This window comes from Zonotrichia leucophrys, unplaced genomic scaffold (assembly GCF_028769735.1).
Source record: "Zonotrichia leucophrys gambelii isolate GWCS_2022_RI unplaced genomic scaffold, RI_Zleu_2.0 Scaffold_320_59343, whole genome shotgun sequence".
Taxonomy (NCBI): domain Eukaryota; kingdom Metazoa; phylum Chordata; class Aves; order Passeriformes; family Passerellidae; genus Zonotrichia; species Zonotrichia leucophrys.
Window position 1 is genome coordinate 40,158 of NW_026992525.1, and position 19,186 is coordinate 59,343.

Here is a 19,186-nt window from a genome sequence, read left to right on the forward strand (position 1 = left end):
AATGGAAGAATTTCTTCAGGATTGGGGAAATTGGTGCCAAAAATGGGAAAGGTATGAGGAAAAGGGATGAAAAAAAATAGAAACAAAGGAGGGAAAAGAGATGGGAAAATGATGGGAAAGGGAGAGGAAAGAATGGGGAAAAAATGGGAAAAAAAGGAATGGAAAAGGACTGGGGAGACGGAGGGAAAAGGATGGAAAAATAATGGGAAAAAGGATTTGGGGACCCTGTGAGGGGATCTGGTGACATTTTGAGGGAATTTGGTGACACTGAGAGGGGATTTGGGGGACCTTGAGGGGATTTGGGGGACCCTGAGGGGATTTGGGGACATTTTGAAGGAATTTAGGGACATTTTGAGGGGTTTTGGGGACACTTAGAAGATTTGGGGACACTGTGAGGGGATTTAGGGACATTTTGAGGAGTTCTGGTGACCCTGAGGGAATCTGGGGACATTTTGAGGGGTTTGGTAACGTTGTGAGGAGATTTAGGGACCCTGAGGAGATTTGGGTGCACTGTGAGGGGATTTGAGGACATCGTGAGGGGATTTGAGGAAACTGTGAGGGAATTAGTTGACCCTGTGGGGATTTGGGGATACTATGAGGGGATTTGGGAACATTTTGAGGGAATTTGGTGACCCTGAGGGCATTTGGGGTCCGTGAGGGGATTTGGGGACGCTGTCACTGAGGGGCTGGGGACACTCACTGTGAGGCACTGGGGACATTGGCACTGGGAGGGGCCGCTCCGGGGCCATCCCGGGTTCGCTTCGGGGCCGCTCAGCTCCCGGCCCCGGGGACTCAATGGCGGCCCCGCCTTCCCCTCACGGCCGGCGAGGGGCGCGCCCTGCGGTGCCGTCCAATCAGGAGCCAGAACGTCCGTGATTGACAGGCCGTGCCTTCGGGGGAAGCTTCTCCACCAATCAAATCAAGGGCGGGAACCAGCCTGGCCAATGGGAGCTACGGGCGGGCAGCGCCCCTGAGGAGATCAACCAATCAGGAGTGCTGTGGGCGGGGCCAAACAGGAGGAGGACGATAGTGCGCGTGCGCAGGCGGCTGAGGTGGTGAAGCGGCGGCGGCGCCGGGCGGAGGTGGCGACGATGGAGCCGGGATACGGTGGTAAGAGCCGGGCAGGGTGGCCTCGCGGTGCTGCCGCTCCCCCGGGGTGGCGGTGGCTCCTTCCCGTCGCTGCCTCAGCACCGGCTCCGTTACCGGCGGGTGCCGGGGGAGAGCTCCAGCTCAGCGGGAAGCGCAGCGCCCGCCTCTCCGTGAGGCGCCGGCGTCTCTGATTGGATGAGCGCCACGTCACTCACCGCTAGAGCGGCGCTGATTGGCTGTTAGGGGTTATGGGGGGGTCGTGCCCTGGGGGGGCGGAAATGGCGCCGGGCCCATTTCTGAAGACGACACAAAATGGCGGCCGCGGCCCCGCCCCCGCCGTCTGTGCCTCAGTTTCCCTCGTCCGGACCCGTCCCAACCGTGGCGGCACTGGAAGGGTCCCGTGTCCCCTTCCTGGGGGTGCCGTGCCCTCCTCAGGACGTCCCGTGGCCCCTCCTGAGGGGATCCCTGTCCCCTCTTCAGCGGGACCGCCCTCTGCATCTCCCCTGGAAATTCCCTCCTGGAATCCTCTTAGCATCCCCTCAAGATTTCCTCTGGAAATTCCCCTGGATCCCCCCAGGATTCTCCCTGGATCCCCTCAGGATTCCCCCAGGAAATCCTCTCAGGATTCCCTTAGAATTTTCCTTGGAAATTCCCCTGGATCCCCTCAGGATTCTCCCTGGAAATTCCCCTCGATCCCTTCAGGATCCTCCAGGATTCTCTCTGGAAGTTCCCTCACGATCCCCCTTAAATTTCCCCTGGATCCCTTCAGGATTCTCTCTGGAAATTCCCCGTAGATTCCCCCTCAGAATTCCCCCGGAAATTCCCTCAGGATCTCCCTGGAATTTTCCCTGGATCCCTTCAGGATCCCCCTGGAATTTCCCTCAGGATTTCCCTGGAATTTCCCTCAGGATCCCCCTGGATTCCTCATCCTGCCAAAAGGGATCAGGAAAGGGCAAATCCACCCTGATATTTTTTTTTTTTTTAATTATTATTTACCCCAGGCTTGGCTTCTTTCCCAGGCTCACTTTGGATTTTGAGACCGGATTTGGGATCAGGGCTGGATTTTGGTTTTGGGGTTGGATTTTAGGGCTGGAATTTGGGATCAGGGCTGGGATTTGGGATCAGGGCTGGATTTTGGGGCTGGAATTTGGGATTGGGGCTGAATTTTGGAGCTGGATTTGGGATCAGGGCTGGAATTTGGGATCAGGGCTGGAATTTGGGATCAGGGCTGGATTTGGGGTTTTGGGCTGGATTTTGGGGCTGGGATTTGGGATTGGGACTGGATTTTAGGATCAGGGCTGGAATTTGGGATCAGGGCTGGATTTTGGGGCTGGAATTTGGGATCAGGGTTGGATTTTAGAGCTGAATTTGGGGTCAGGGCTGGATTTTGGGATCAGGGTTGGATTTTAGAGCTGAATTTGGGATCTGGGCTGGATTTTAGGATCAGAGTTGGATTTTGGGGCTGGAATTTGGGATCAGGGCTGAATTTTGGGGCTGGAATTCGGGATCAGGGCTGAATTTTGGGATCAGGGCTGGATTTTGGGGCTGGATTTTGGGATCAGGGCTGGATTTTAGAGCTGAATTTGGGATCAGGGCTGAATTTTGGGATCAGGGCTGGATTTTGGGGCTGGGATTTGGGATTGGGACTGGATTTTGGGATCAGGGCTGGAATTTGGGGTCAGGGCTGGATTTTAGAGCTGAATTTGGGATCAGGGCTGGATTTTGGGGCTGGAATTTGGGATCAGGGTTGGATTTTAGACCTGAATTTGGGATCAGGGCTGAATTTTGGGATCAGGGCTGGATTTTAGGATCAGAGTTGGATTTTGGGGCTGGAATTCGGGATCAGGGCTGGATTTTAGAGCTGAATTTGGGATCAGGGCTGAATTTTGGGATCAGGGCTGGATTTTGGGGCTGGATTTGGGATCAGGGCTGGATTTTGGGATCAGGGCTGGATTTTGGAGCTGGAATTTGGGATCAGGGCTGGATTTTGGGATCAGGGCTGGCTTTTAGAGCTGAATTTTGGGATCAGGGCTGGATTTTAGGATCAGAGTTGGATTTTGGGGCTGGAATTTGGGATTGTGCCCATGAAAATTGGGAATTTGCCCTTCCCTGCTGACAGCTCCTCCTTTTCCCCAGGCTATGGCACCTGGAGCACCGGGGCCACCGGCACCCAGGGTGAGATTTCCCAACTTTTCCTCAACTTTTCCCAACTTTTCCTTTTTTTCTCTCTTTTCCTTCCCTTTTCTTTTTCCTTGTTTCCCCTGTTTTTCTCCATTTTCCTGATTTCCCATTTTTCTCCTTTTCCCTTCCCCTTTTTCCTCCCTTTTTCTTCCTTTTCCTTCCTCTTGTTTTTCCCCCTTTTTCCCACTTTTTCTCCCTTTTTTCTCCTCCTTTTCCCCATTTCTTTCCTCTTTTTTCCCTTTCTCCCATTTTTCTCAATTTTCTTCCCTTTTTTTCTTTTTTCCCTTTTTTCTTTTTCCCCCTTTTTCTTTTTCCCCTTTTTTCTCCCTTCCCCTTTTTCCTCCCCTTTTCTCTCAAATTTCCTCTTTTCCCTCCTTTTTTCTCCCTTTTTCAGCCCTTTTTCTTCCCCTTTCCCCCTTTTCTCATTTTTCTTCCATTATTTTGCATTACTCCCATTTTCCTGAGGTTTTTCCCTCCATTTTTTCTTTTTTTCTGCCCTTTTATTTCATCCCTTCCCCTCTCATTTTTTCTCCTCCTTTTTTTCCCTTTTTTCCTCTTTTTCCTTTCCAAACCCATCACAATTCCATCCAAACCCCCCAAATCCCAACCCCTTCCTGTTTTATCCCCAAATTCCCCATTTCAGCCCAAATTTCAGCATTTCCCATTAAAAATTCCCATTTTTTCCCATTTTTCCAGGTTCCTACGGCACCAACACGAGCAGCTGGCAAGGTGGGTGTGAGGGCTCAGATCCTTGGCAATTCCCAATTCCCAAATTCCCCAATTCTGCCTCTTTTCCTGCCTTTTTCCTCCTTTTTTCTCCCATTTTCCCCTCATTTTTCTCTAATTTTTCTTCTTTCCCCCCATTTTTTCCAATTTTTTTTCCTCCTTTTCCCCTATTTTTCCCAATTTTTTCCTCAGTATTCCCCTCCCTTTTCCCTTTATTTTCCCAAATTTTTCATCCTTTTCTCCTATTTTTCCCATTTCCCCTCATTTTTTCCCTTATTCCTCCTTTTTTTCCCATTTTCTTCCCTTTTTCCCCCCTTTTTCTTCCTTTTTTCCCTTTTTTTCCCCTTTTTTTCCCTTTATTCCTCATTTTTTCCAGGGTTTTTCCCACTGGGCTCCCCCTCCTGTAACTCTTTAATTAATCCCCTAATTAACCAATTAATTAATTACTTCCCAGCCTACAAAGGCTCAGATTCCTTTGGAATTTTTTCCCTTTGGAATCCTCCCAGAGCTTTTCCTGCTGGGATCCCGCCCCTCAAATTCTTCAAGTAATTTGTCCCCTAATGACTTTCTAATTAATTAATTAATTAATTGACTAATTAATCTCCAGACTCTGAGGATTACAGGTTCTACATCCCCCAAATTCCTTTGGAATCTTTTTCCCTTGGGATCCTCCCAGAGCTTTTCCTTTTCCTCCCACCCCTGTAACTCTTCAATAACCCCTTTAATGACCCTCTCATTAATTAATTAACTCATTAATTAACTAATTACTCCCCATGCTATGAGGGTTACGAGTTCTACACCCCCCAAATAACTCTTGGAACCAGCCCAGGATTTTTCCTGCTGGGCCCCTCCCTGTAACTCCTCAGTCCCCACCTCAATGACCCCCTAATTAATTAATTAATTAACTAATTAATTAATTTCCCCCCAGGCTATGAGGGTTATGAGTTTTAAACCCCCCCAAATCCCCTTGGAACCAGCCCAGGGTTGTTCCTGCTGGGCTCCCACCCCTGTAACTCCTCAATCCCCCCTCAATGACCCTCTCATTAATTAACGAATTAATTAACTTCCCCGCAGGCTATGAGGGTTATGAGTTTTAAACCCCCCCAAATCCCCTTGGAACCAGCCCAGGGTTGTTCCTACCGAGCTCCCACCCCTGTAACTCCTCAATCCCCCCTCAATGACCCCCTAATCATTTCATTAATTAACTAATTAATGAATTTCCCTGCAGGCTATGAGGGTTATGAGTTTTAAACCCCCCAAATCCCCTTGGAACCAGCCCAGGGTTGTTCCTGCTGGGCTCCCACCCCTGTAACTCCTCAATCCCCCTCTCAATGACCCCCTAATCAATTAATTAATCACCTAATTACTGAATTTCCCCCCAGGTTACAAGGGTTATGGGTTCTACACCCCCAAATCCCCTTGGGATCCTCCCAGAGCTTTTCCTGCCGGGCTCCCACCCCTGTAACTCCTCAATCCCCCCCTCAATGACCCCCTAATGATTTCATTAATGACATAATTACTGAATTTCCCCGCAGGCTATGAGGGTTATGGGTTCCACACCCCCCAAATCCCCTTGGAACCAGCCCAGGGTTGTTCCTACCAAGCTCCCACCCCTGTAACTCCTCAATCCCCCCTTAATGACCCTCTCATTAATGAATTAACGAGCTAATTAATTAATTTCCCTGCAGGTTACGAGGGTTACGAGTTCTACCCCTCGCAGAGCTCGGCCCCCACCGGAGGCTCCTACAGCTCCTACGGGGGAGGGGCAGCCCCGGGCGGCTCCTGGGACCCCCCCAAGGCCGAGCTGGGGCTGGGATCCGCTGAGGGAGCGGCGTTCGGAGCGGGATCCGCCTTTGGATCAGGATCTGGAGCTGCCTTTGGATCGGGATCTGCCTTTGGATCAGGGTCTGGAGCTGCCTTTGGGTCAGGATCCACTGGATCCACCTTTGGATCGGGGTCTGGAGCCGCCTTTGGATCAGGATCCACCTTTGGATCGGGATCGGGATCCACCTTCGGATCAGGATCTGGAGCCGCCTTTGCCTCAGGATCTGGAGCTTCATTTGCCTCAGGATCTGGAGCCACTTTTGGATCAGGATCTGGATCTGCCTTTGCCTCAGGATCTGCTGGATCCACCTTTGGATCAGGATCTGGAACCAGTTTTGGCTCAGGAACCAATTTCGGATCGGGATCAGGAACCAATTTCGCCTCAGGATCCGGATTCGCCTCAGGATCTGGAGCTGCTTTTGCCTCAGGAGCCACTTTTGGCTCAGGATCTGCTGGATCCACCTTTGGCTCAGGCTCTGGATCCACCTTTGGGTCAGGAACCAATTTTGGGTCAGGAACCAATTTTGGATCAGGAACCAATTTCGGATCCAGCTCCACCTCGGGATCCGCCCTGGGCTCCTCCAGCTCCAACCCCGACTCCATCATCGCCAAAATCAACCAGAGACTGGATCTGCTGGCCAAGGAGGGCAGCCCTGGGGATGGCCCCGAGCAGCACCACAGGTGGGAGCTAATTAGCACTAATTACCCCTCATTAGCACCAAAAATCCCCATTTTCCCCCGTCATTTTTGGAGTTTCGGGCTGGTTTTTATGAAATTTTGTCCTAAAATTCCGCTCTTTTCCCAGGGTTTGAAGTGGTTAGGGAAGGTTAAAGCTGAAATTTTAGGATTTTTTTTTCTGGGAGAAATTCCAAAGTTTTTAGGGAATTTTTTAGGGAATTTTTTAGGGATTTTTTTTGGTATTTTAGGAGATTTTTTTTAGGGAAATTTTTGGAATTTTAGGGGATTCTTTTTAGGGAATTTTTTGGAATTTTAGGGAATTTTTTTAGGGATTTTTTTAAGGGAATTTTTTGGAATTTTAGGGGATTTTTTTAGGGAATTTTTTGGAATTTTAGGGGATTTTTTTTAGGGATTTTAGGGAGTTGAGGGAACAGCAGAGGGTTTTAGAAGCAGCCAAAAATCAACCAGAGACTGGATCTGCTGGCCAAGGAGGGCAGCCCTGGGGATGGCCCCGAGCAGCACCACAGGTGGGAGCTAATTAGCACTAATTACCCCTCATTAGCACCAAAAATCCCCATTTTCCCCCATCATTTTTGGACTTTCGGGCTGGTTTTTATGAGGTTTTGTCCCAAAATTCCGCTCTTTTCCCAGGGTTTGAAGTGGTTAGGGAAGGTTAAAGCTGAAATTTTAGGATTTTTTTTTCTGGGAGAAATTCCAAAGTTTTTAGGGAATTTTTTAGGGAATTTTTTAGGGAATTTTTTTTGAATTTTAGGGGATTTTTTTGGAATTTTAGGGGATTTTTTTAGGGAATTTTTTGGAATTTTAGGGGATTTTTTTTAGGGAATTTTTTGGAATTTTAGGGGATTTTTTAGGGAATTTTTTGGTATTTTAGGGGAATTTTTTGGAATTTTAGGGGATTTTTTTTAGGGAATTTTTTGTAATTTTAGGGGATTCTTTTAGGGAATTTTTTGGAATTTTAGGGAATTTTTTTGAATTTTAGGGGATTTTTTTAGGGAGTTGAGGGAACAGCAGAGGGTTTTAGAAGCAGCCAAAAATCAACCAGAGACTGGATCTGCTGGCCAAGGAGGGCAGCCCTGGGATGGCCCCGAGCAGCACCACAGGTGGGAGCTAATTAGCACTAATTATCCCTAATTAGCACAAAAAATCCCCATTTTCCCGGTCTTTTTTGGAGTTTCGGGCTGGTTTTTATGAAATTTTGTCCAAAAATTCTGCTCTTTTCCAGGTTTGAAGTGGTTAGGGAAGGTTAAAGCTGAAATTTTAGGATTTTTTTTTCTGGGAGAAATTCCAAGGTTTTTAGGGAATTTTTTAGGAAATTTTTAGGGAATTTTTTGGAATTTTAGGGATTTTTTTTAGGGAATTTTTTGGAATTTTAGGGGATTTTTTTAGGGAATTTTTTGGAATTTTAGGGGATTTTTTTTAGGGAATTTTTTTTGGAATTTTAAAGGATTTTTTTAGGGAATTTTTTGGAATTTTAGGGGATTATTTTTAGGGATTTTAGGGAGTTGAGGGAACAGCAGAGGTTTTAGAAGCAGCCAAAAATCAAGCAGAGACTGGAGCTGCTGGCCAAGGAGGGCAGCCCTGGGATGGTCCCGAGCAGCACCACAGGTGGGAGCTAATTAGCACTAATTACCCCTAATTAGCACAAAAAATCCCCATTTTCCCCCGTCAATTTTGGAGTTTCGGGCTGGTTTTTATGAAATTTTTTCCCAAAATTCTGCTCTTTTCCCAGGGTTTGAAATGGTTAGGGAAGGTTAAAGCTGAAATTTTGGGATTTTTTTTTCTGGGAGAAATTCCAAGTTTTTTAGGGATTTTTTTAGGGAATTTTTTAGGGAATTTTTTGGAATTTTAGGGGATTTTTTTTAGGGAATTTTTTGGAATTTTAGGGGATTTTTTTTAGGGAATTTTTTGGAATTTTAGGGGATTTTTTTAGGGAATTTTTTGGAATTTTAGGGGATTTTTTTAGGGATTTTTTTTGGAATTTTAGGGGATTTTTTAGGGAATTTTTTGGATTTTTAGGGGATTTTTTTAGGGAATTTTTTTTAATTTTAGGGGATTTTTTTTAGGGAATTTTTTTGAATTTTAGGGGATTTTTTTTAGGGAATTTTTTGGAATTTTAGGGGATTTTTTTAGGGAATTTTTTGGAATTTTAGGGGATTTTTTTTAGGGAATTTTTTGAATTTTAGGGGATTTTTTTTAGGGAATTTTTTGGAATTTTAGGGGATTTTTTTAGGGAATTTTTTTGAATTTTAGGGGATTTTTTTAGGGAATTTTTTGGAGTTTTAGGGGATTTTTTTAGGGAATTTTTTGGAATTTTGGGGGATTTTTTTTAGGGATTTTTTTGGAATTTTAGGGGATTTTTTTAGGGAATTTTTTGGAATTTTAGGGGATTTTTTTTAGGGAATTTTTTTGAATTTTAGGGGATTTTTTTTAGGGAGTTTTTTTGAATTTTGGGGGATTTTTTTTAGGGAACTTTTTTGAATTTTAGGGGATTTTTTTAGGGAATTTTTTGGAATTTTAGGGAATTTTTTAGGGAATTTTTTTGAATTTTAGGGAATTTTTTTAGGGAGTTTTTTGGAATTTTAGGGGATTTTTTTAGGGAATTTTTTGGAATTTTAGGGGATTTTTTTAGGAAATTTTTTGGAATTTTGGGGGATTTTTTTTAGGATTTTTTTGGAATTTTAGGGAATTTTTTAGGGAATTTTTTGGAATTTTAGGGGATTTTTTTAGGGAATTTTTTGGAATTTTAGGGGATTTTTTTAGGGAATTTTTTGGAATTTTAGAGGATTTTTTAACGGAATTTTTTGGAATTTTAGGGGATTTTTTTAAGGGAATTTTTTGGAATTTTGGGGGATTTTTTAGGGAATTTTTTGGAATTTTAAGGGATTTTTTTTAGGGAACTTTTTTGAATTTTAGGGGATTTTTTTAGGGAAATTTTTTTGGAATTTTGGGGGATTTTTTTTAGGGAAATTTTTTGAATTTTAGGGGAATTTTTAGGGAATTTTTTGAATTTTAGGGGATTTTTTTTTAGGGAATTTTTTGGAATTTTAGGAGATTATTTTTAGGGATTTTAGGAGTTGAGGGAACAGCAGAGGGTTTTAGAAGCGGCCAAAAATCAACCAGAGACTGGATCTGCTGGCCAAGGAGGGCAGCCTGGGGATGGCCCTGAGCAGCACCACAGGTGGGAGCTAATTAGCGCTAATTACCCCTCATTAGCACCAAAAATCCCCATTTTCCCTGGTACTTTTGGAGTTTTGGGCTGGTTTTTGCTGTTTTTTATGAGGTTTTGTCCCAAAATTCCACTCTTTTCCCAGGGTTTGAAGTGGTTGGGGACGGTTAAAGCTGAAATTTTAGGATTTTTTTTTCTGGGAGAAATTCCAAAGTTTTTAGGGAATTTTTTAGGGAATTTTTTGGAATTTTAGGGGATTTTTTTAGGGAATTTTTTGGAATTTTAGGGGATTTTTTTAGGGAATTTTTTGGAATTTTAGGGGATTTTTTTTAGGGAATTTTTTGGAATTTTAGGGGATTTTTTTAGGGAATTTTTTTGAATTTTAGGGGATTTTTTTTAGGGAATTTTTTGGAATTTTAGGGGATTTTTTTAGGGAATTTTTTGGAATTTTAGGGGATTTTTTTTAGGAATTTTAGGGGATTTTTTTAGGGATTTTTTTGGAATTTTAGGGGATTTTTTTAGGGAATTTTTTTGAATTTTAGGGGATTTTTTTTTAGGGATTTTTTTTTAGGGAATTTTTTGGAATTTTAGGGGATTTTTTTTAGGGAATTTTTTGGAATTTTAGGGGATTTTTTTAGGGAATTTTTTTTGAATTTTAGGGGATTTTTTTGGAATTTTAGGGGATTTTTTTAGGGAATTTTTTGGAATTTTAGGGGATTTTTTTTAGGGAATTTTTTGGAATTTTAGGGGATTTTTTTTAGGGATTTTAGGGAGTTGAGGGAACAGCAGAGGGTTTTAGAAGCAGCCAAAAATCAAGCAGAGACTGGATCTGCTGGCCAAGGAGGGCAGCCCTGGGGATGGCCCCGAGCAGCACCACAGGTGGGAGCTAATTAGCACTAATTACCCCTAATTAGCACCAAAAATCCCCATTTTCCCCCGTCATTTTTGGAGTTTTGGGGGCATTTTTTGAGGTTTTGTCCTAAAATTCCAGCCCTAATCCTGATTTTTATTCCAATTTTTCTTGCTCTAATCCCAATTTTATTGCCATTTCTCCAGGATAAGAAGGAATCCCAGTCCTAATCCTGATTTTTATTCCCATTTTTCAACCTCCCATTTCCAGTTCTAATCCCGATTTATTCCCATTTTTCAGCCTCCCATTCCCAACCCTAATCATAATTTTTCCCCATTTTTCCAGCTCTAATTTTGATTTTATTCCCATTTTTCAACCTCCCATTCCCAGCCCTAATCTCGATTTTATTCCCATTTTTCAACCTCCCATTCCCAGCTCTAATCTCGATTTTATTCCCATTTTTCAGCCTCCCATTCCCAGCTCTAATCTCGATTTTATTCCCATTTTTCAACCTCCCATTCCCAGTTCTAATCTCGATTTTATTCCCATTTTTCAACCTCCCATTCCCAGCCCTAATCTTGATTTTATTCCCATTTTTCAACCTTGCATTCCCAGTTCTAATCTCGATTTTATTCCCAATTTTCAACCTCCCATTCCCAGTTCTTATCTCGATTTTATTCCCATTTTTCAACCTCCCATTCCCAGCCCTAATCCCGATTTATTCCCAATTTTCAACCCCTCATTCCCAGCCCTAATTTTGGTTTTTATTCCCATTTTCAACCTCCCATTCCCAGCTCTAATCTCAATTTTATTCCCAATTTTCAACCTCCCATTCCCAGCTCTAATCTCGATTTTATTCCCATTTTTCAACCTCCCATTCCCAGTTCTAATCCCAATTTTATTCCTATTTTTCCAGGGTAAAAAGGAATCATTTCCAGCCCTAATCTTGATTTTATTCCTCATTTTCCAGGTCCTGCTTCAACTCCTTGGTCTCCTCCTCCCGTGACTCTCGGGATCCCTTCTGGGGGGGTTTCCCTTCTTCAACCCCCCATTCCCAGCCCTTAATCCTGATTTTATTCCCTTTTTCCAACCTCCCATTTCCAGCTCTAATCCTGATTTTTATTCCCATTTTTTCCATCCCTAATTGTGATTTTATTTCTCTCTTTTCCAGCTCCTTCCGCTTCGACTCCCTGGGCTCCTTCTCCTCCCGTGACTCCCGTCTGGATCGGGGTGACCCCTTTGGAGCCCCCATTCCCAGCCCTAATCCTGATCTTTATTCCCATTTTTCAGCCTCCCATTCCCAACCCTAATTCACAATTTTCTCCCCATATTTCCAGCCTAATCTCGATTTTATTCCCATTTTTCAGCCTCCCATTCCCCGCTCTAACCCCAATTTTATCTGTCTCTTTTCCAGCTCCTTCCGCTTTGACTCCCTGGGCTCCTTCTCCTCTTGGAACTCTCAGGATCCCTCCTGGGGGGGTTTCCCTTCTTCAACCTCCCATTCCCAGCCCTAATCCTGAGTTTTATTCCCATTTTTCAACCTCCCATTCCCAGCTCTAATCTCGATTTTATTCCCAATTTTCAACCTCCCATTCCCAGCTCTAATCTTGATTTTATCTCTCTCTTTTCCAGCTCCTTCCGCTTCGACTCCCTGGGCTCCTTCTCCTTGCGGGACTCTCGGGATCCCTCCCCAGCCCCAATCTTGGTTTTTATTCCCATTTTTCTTGCTCTAATCCCAATTTTATTCCTATTTCTCCAGGTTGAAAAGGAATAATTTCCAGCTCTAACCCCAATTTTATTTCTCTCTTTTCCAGCTCCTTCCGCTTCGACTCCCTGGGCTCCTTCTCCTCTTGGGACTCCCGGGATCCCTTCCCCTTCTTCAACCCCTCATTCCCAGCCCCAATCTTGGTTTTTATTCCCATTTTTCAACCTCCCATTCCCAGCTCTAATCTCGATTTTATTCCCATTTTTCAACCTCCCATTCCCAGCTCTAACCCCAATTTTATTTCTCTCTTTTCCAGCTCCTTCCGCTTCGACTCCCTGGGCTCCTTCTCCTCTCGGGACTCCCGGGATCCCTCCTGGGGGGGTTCCCCTTCTTCAACCCCTCATTCCCAGCCCCAATCTTGGTTTTTATTCCCATTTTTTTGCTCTAATCCCAATTTTCTTCCCATTTCTCCAGGGTAAGAAGTAATTCCAGTCCTAATCCTGATTTTTATTCCCATTTTCCAGCTCTAATCTCGATTTTATCTCTCTCTTTTCCAGCTCCTTCCGCTTCGACTCCCTGGGCTCCTTCTCCTCCCGTGACTCCCGTCTGGACCGTGACGACCCCTTTGGAGCCCCCATTCCCAGCCCTAATCCTGATTTTATTCCCATTTTTCAGCCTCCCATTCCCAACCCTAATCACAATTTTTTCCCCATGTTTCCAGCCCTAATCTCGATTTTATTCCCAATTTTCAACCTCCCATTCCCCGCTCTAACCCCAATTTTATTTCTCTCTTTTCCAGCTCCTTCCGCTTTGACTCCCTGGGCTCCTTCTCCTCCCGTGACTCCCGTTTGGATCGGGGTGACCCCTTTGGAGCCCCCATTCCCAGCCCTAATCCTGATCTTTATTCCCATTTTTCTTGCTCTAATCCAATTTTATTCCTGTTTCTCCAGGGTGAAAAGGAATCATTTCCAGCTCTAACCCCAATTTTATCTCTCTCTTTTCCAGCTCCTTCCACTTCGACTCCCTGGGCTACTTCTCCTCCCGTGACTCCCGGGATCCCTTCCCCTTCTTCAACCCCTCATTCCCAGCCCTAATCTCGATTTTATTCCCATTTTTCAACCTCCCATTCCCAGCTCTAATCTTGATTTTATTCCCAATTTTCAACCTCCCATTCCCAGCTCTAATCTCGATTTTATTCCCAATTTTCAACCTCCCATTCCCAGCTCTAATCCCATTTTTCAGCCTCCCATTCCCAGCCCTAATCTTGATTTTATCTCTCTCTTTTCCAGCTCCTTCCGCTTCGACTCCCTGGGCTCCTTCTCCTCCCGTGACTCCCGTTTGGATCGGGGTGACCCCTTTGGAGCCCCCATTCCCAGCCCTAATCCTGATCTTTATTCCCATTTTTCAATCTCCCATTCCCAGCTCTAATCTCGATTTTATTCCCATTTTTCAACCTCCCATTCCCAGCTCTAATCTCGATTTTATTCCCATTTTTCAACCTCCCATTCCCAGCCCTAATCTTGGTTTTTATTCCCATTTTTCAACCTCCCATTCCCAGCTCTAATCTCGATTTTATTCCCAATTTTCAACCTCCCATTCCCAGCTCTAATCTCGATTTTATTCCCAATTTTCAACCTCCCATTCCCAGCTCTAATCTCGATTTTATTCCCATTTTTCAACCTCCCATTCCCAGCTCTAATCTCGATTTTATTCCCAATTTTCAACCTCCCATTCCCAGTTCTAATCCCGATTTTATTCCCAATTTTCAACCTCCCATTCCCAGTTCTAATCCCAATTTTATTCCTATTTTTCCAGGGTAAAAAGGAATCATTTCCAGCCCTAATCTTGATTTTATCTCTCTCTTTTCCAGCTCCTTCCGCTTCGACTCCCTGGGCTCCTTCTCCTCCCGTGACTCCCGTCTGGATCGGGACGATCCCTTTGGCTCTTGGGGTGACCCCTTTGGAGCCCCCATTCCCAGCCCTAATCCTGATCTTTATTCCCATTTTTCAGCCTCCCATTCCCAACCCTAATCACAATTTTCTCCCCATTTTTCCAGCTCTAATTTTGATTTTATTCCCATTTTTCAGCCTCCCATTCCCAGCTCTAATCCCGATTTTATTCCCATTTTTCAGGCTCCCATTCCCAACCCTAATCACAATATTTTCCCCATTTTTCCAGCTCTAATTTTGATTTTATTCCCATTTTTCGTGCTCTAATCTTGATTTTATCTCTCTCTTTTCCAGCTCCTTCCGCTTTGACTCCCTGGGCTCCTTCTCCTTGCGGGACTCTTGGGATCCCTCCCCAACCCTAATCTTGGTTTTTATTCCCATTTTTCAACCTCCCATTCCCAGCCCTAATCCTGATTTTTATTCCCATTTTTTCCATCCCTAATCTTGATTTTATCTCTCTCTTTTCCAGCTCCTTCCGCTTCGACTCCCTGGGCTCCTTCTCCTCCCGTGACTCCCGTCTGGATCGGGGTGACCCCTTTGGAGCCCCCATTCCCAGCCCTAATCCTGATCTTTATTCCCATTTTTCAGCCTCCCATTCCCAACCCTAATCACAATTTTTTCCCCATATTTCCAGCCCTAATCTCGATTTTATTCCCATTTTTCAACCTCCCATTCCCAGCTCTAACCCCATTTTTATCTCTCTCTTTTCCAGCTCTTTCCGCTTTGACTCCCTGGGCTCCTTCTCCTTGCGGGACTCCTGGGATCCCTCCTGGGGGGTTTCCCTTCAACTCCTCATTCCCAGCTCTAATCCCGATTTATTCCCAATTTTCAACCTCCCATTCCCAGCCCTAATCTCGATTTTATTCCCAATTTTAAACCTCCCATTCCCAGCTCTAATCCCAATTTTATTCCCAATTTTCGTGCTCTAACCCCAATTTTATTTCTCTCTTTTCCAGCTCCTTCCGCTTCGACTCCCTGGGCTCCTTCTCCTCCCGTGACTCCCGTTTGGATCGGGGTGACCCCTTTGGAGCCCCCATTCCCAGCCCTAATCTTGATTTTTATTCCCATTTTTCTTGCTTTAATCCCAATTTTATTCCCATTTCTCCAGGGTAAGAAGTAATTCCAGTCCTAATCCTGATTTTTATTCCCATTTTCCATCCCTAACCTCATTTTTATCTCTCTCTTTTCCAGCTCCTTCCGCTTCGACTCCCTGGGCTCCTTCTCGTCCCGTGACTCCCGTCTGGACCGTGACGACCCCTTTGGAGCCCCCCGGGGTGACCCCTTTGTGCCCCCCCCGGGCCGTTGCCCCCCCCGGGCCGCTCTGGGCTCTGCCCGTTCCCGGTGCCCCCCCCGTTCCCGCCGCCCCCCGTCCCCGTCCCCGTTCCCGGTGCCGTCCCCTCGCTGGGGCTCCCCCCGGGCCCTGCCCTCGCTCTTCTCGCAGGCGCTGCAGTTCCCTGATTATCCCGGGGATTATCCTGGGGATTATCCTGGGGATTATCCTGGGGATTATCCCGGGGATTATCCCGGGGATTTTCCCGATTTCCCGGGAGATTTTCCCGGGGATTTTCCCGGCGAGCTGGGGGTGCCCCCCATGGGCCGGGGTCCCTTCGGCCTCAGGAGGAGGGACAGGACGGGAACGGGAGCGGGAGCGCTGCCCTGGAACGGCCTGCACATGGTGAGTGAGGGCTGCTGCTTTTTCCTGCTTTTTATCTACTTTTATCCACTTTTTATCCACTTTTTATCCATTTTCCCACTTTTTATCCACTTTTTATCCACATTTATCCACTTTTTCCCACTTTTTATCCACATTTATCCACTTTTTATCCACTTTTTATCCACTTTTTCCCCCGTTTCCCCATTTTTTCCCACATTTCCCCCCATTTCATTCCCTTTTCCCTCCATTCTTTTCGCACTTTCCTCCTAATTTTCCCCTCCTTTTCCCCCCACATTTTTCCCACCTCCTCCCCTTTTCCCCACTTCTTTCCCATGATTTCCCCTTATTCCCCCCTTTTCCCCACTATTTCCCCACTTTTTTCCAATTTCCCCCTTTTTCCCCATTTTCCCCCACTTTTTCCCCTTTTTCCCCCATTTTTCCCACTTTCTTCCCCCTTTTCCCCATATTTTCCCCTCCTTTTCCCCCTATTTTTTCCCCTTGTCTTCCCCAATTTTCCCCTTTTCCCACTTTTTTTCACTTTTTCCTACTTTTTCCCCTTTTTCCCACTTCCTCCTACTTTTTTCCTTTTTCCCCCCTTTCTCCCCTCTTTTCCCCCCTTTTTTTCCTCCTTTTTTCTTGGTTTTCCCCATTTTTCTCTGATTTTTTCCTCACCTTTTCCCATTTTCCCCCGTTTGATTCCTGCCATTTCCCGCTCCTTTTCCCGTTTATTTTCCCATTTTATTCCCTCCAATCCCTGCTCCCTTTTCCCATCGTTTTTCCCTATTCCTGACCCTTTTATTCCCATGTTATTCCCATGTTATTCCCATGTTATTCCCATTTTATTCCCATGTTATTCCCATTTAATTCCCATGTTATTCCCATGCTATTCCCATTTAATTCCGATGTTATTCCCATTTAATTCCCATGTTATTCCCATGTTATTCCCATTTAATTCCTATGTTGTTCCCATGTTATTCCAATGTTACTCCCATGTTATTCCCATTTAATTCCCATGTTATTCCCATTAAATTCCCGTTTAATTCCCATGTTATTCCCATGTTATTCCCATGTCATTCCCATGTTATTCCCATGTTTCCCATGTTATTCCCATTTAATTCCCATGTTATTCCAGTGTTATTCCCATGTAATTCCCATGTTATTCCCATTTAATTCCCGTTTAATTCCTGTTTAATTCCTGTTTAATTCCCATGTTATTCCCATTTAATTACCATGTTATTCCCATTTTATTCCCCATGTTATTCCCATTTAATTCCGATGTTAGTTCCCATTAAATTCCCCATGTTATTCTCATGTTATTCCCATGTTATTCCCATGTTATTCCCCATGTTATTCCCATGCTATTCCCATTTAATTCCGGTGTTATTCCCGTTGAATTCCCGTTGAATTCCCATTGAATTCCCATTGAATTCCCATTGAATTCCCATGTTATTCCCATGTTATTCCCATTTTATTCCCATGTTACTCCCATGTTATTCCCATTTAATTCCCGTTTATTCCCATGTTATTCCCATTTAATTCCTATGTTGTTCCTATGTTATTCCCATTTAATTCCCATATTATTCCCATTTATTCCTATGTTATTCCCATTTAATTCCGATGTTATTCCGATGTTATTCCTATGTTATTCCCATTTAATTTCCATGTTATTCCCATGTTATTCTCAAGTTATTCCCATTTAATTCCATTTAATTCCCATGTTATTCCCATTTAATTCCCGTTTATTCCCATGTTATTCCCATTTAATTCCTATGTTGTTCTCATTTGATTCCTATGTTATTCCCATGTTATTCCCCATGTTATTCCCATGCTATTCCCATTTAATTCTGCTGTTACTCCCATTTAATTCCCATTTAATTCCCACTTAATTCCCATTTATTTCCCGTGTTATTCCTGTGTTATTCCTGTTTAATTCCTGTTTAATTCCCATGTTATTCCCATGTTATCCCCATTTAATTCCCGTTCAATTCCCATGTTATTCTGATGTTATTCCCATGCTATTCCCATGTTATTCCCATGTTATTCCCATGTTATTCCCCTTTCTCCCAGCACCATTTTCCGGAACGTTCTCTCTCCATTCCAGGGCCGCCGCCGGGGGCTCCGCGCTCGCTCCGGGGGGCGCTGGGAGCCCGAGGGGCCCCGGAAACGGAAACGCTCCGGGAACAACGACGGCAACGAGGGCGGGAACGAAACCGGGAATGACGGGAATGAAACCGGAAACGGAACCGGAAATGGAACCGGGAATGAGGCCGGGAATGGAACCGGGAATAACGACGGGAATGACGGGAATGGAACCGGGAATAACGACGGGAATGGAACCGGGAAGGAGCCCGGAAGCAGCGACGGGAACGAGGAGCCCAAACAGCCCCTGAGCGACAGCGACTCCGAGCGCGGTAACGGCGCCTCCATGGCAATTCCTGATTTTCTTCCTCATTCCTGCTCCTCTTCCTCATTCCTGCTTTTCTTCCCCAGTTCCTGCTCTGCTTCCTCATTTCCTGCCCTGATTCCTCATTGCAGGCCCTGCTTCCTCAATTCCTGCTCCTCTTCCTCATTTCTGCTCTTCTTCCTCATTCCTGCTCTTCTTCCTCATTGCTGCTCCTCTTCCTCATTCCTGCTCCTCTTCCTCATTTCCTGCTCCTCTTCCTCAATTCTGCTCTTCGTCCTCATTTCCAGCCCTTTTTCCTGAATTTCCAGCCTTTCTTCCTCATTCCTGCTCCTCTTCCTCATTCCTGCTCCTCTTCCTCAATTCCTGCTCTGCTTCCTCATTCCTGCTCTTCTTCCTCAATTTCCAGCCTTTCTTCCTCAGTCCTGCTCTTCTTCCTCATTCCTGCTCCTCTTCCTCATTGCTGCTCTTCTTCCTCATTTCCTGCTCCTCTTCCTCATTTCCTGCTCCTCTTCCTCAATTCCTGCTCCTCTTCCTCATTTCCTGCTCTTCTTCCTCATTGCTGCTCCTCTTCCTCATTTCCAGCCTTTCTTCCTCAATTCCTGCTCCTCTTCCTCATTTCTGCTCCTCTTCCTCAATTCCTGCTCCTCTTCCTCATTCCTGCTCTTCTTCCTCATTTCTGCTCTTCTTCCTCATTTCTGCTCTTCTTCCTCATTTCCTGCTCTTCTTCCTCATTTCCTGCTCCTCTTCCTCATTGCTGCTCCTCTTCCTCATTCCTGCTCCTCTTCCTCATTCCTGCTCTTCTTCCTCAATTCCTGCTCTTCTTCCTCATTCCTGCTCTTCTTCCTCATTCCTGCTCTTCTTCCTCATTTCCTGCTCTTCTTCCTCAATTCCTGCTCTTCTTCCTCATTGCTGCTCTTCTTCCTCATTCCTGCTCTTCTT

General features: G+C 45.0%; 1 protein-coding gene across 1 annotated transcript; it reads left to right on the forward strand.

Annotated features, from left to right (window-relative positions):
- Positions 1-1,061: 1,061 nt before the first annotated feature.
- On the forward strand, positions 1,062-18,254 carry LOC135441512 (hornerin-like; the record flags this gene model as incomplete). The annotated part of the gene is made up of 6 exons (XM_064701068.1): positions 1,062-1,110; positions 3,226-3,264; positions 3,967-3,999; positions 5,685-6,501; positions 15,381-15,864; positions 17,945-18,254. Coding segments are annotated over exons 1-6 (1,702 nt in total), but the record flags the coding sequence as incomplete, so codon positions are not given.
- Positions 18,255-19,186: the final 932 nt, after the last annotated feature.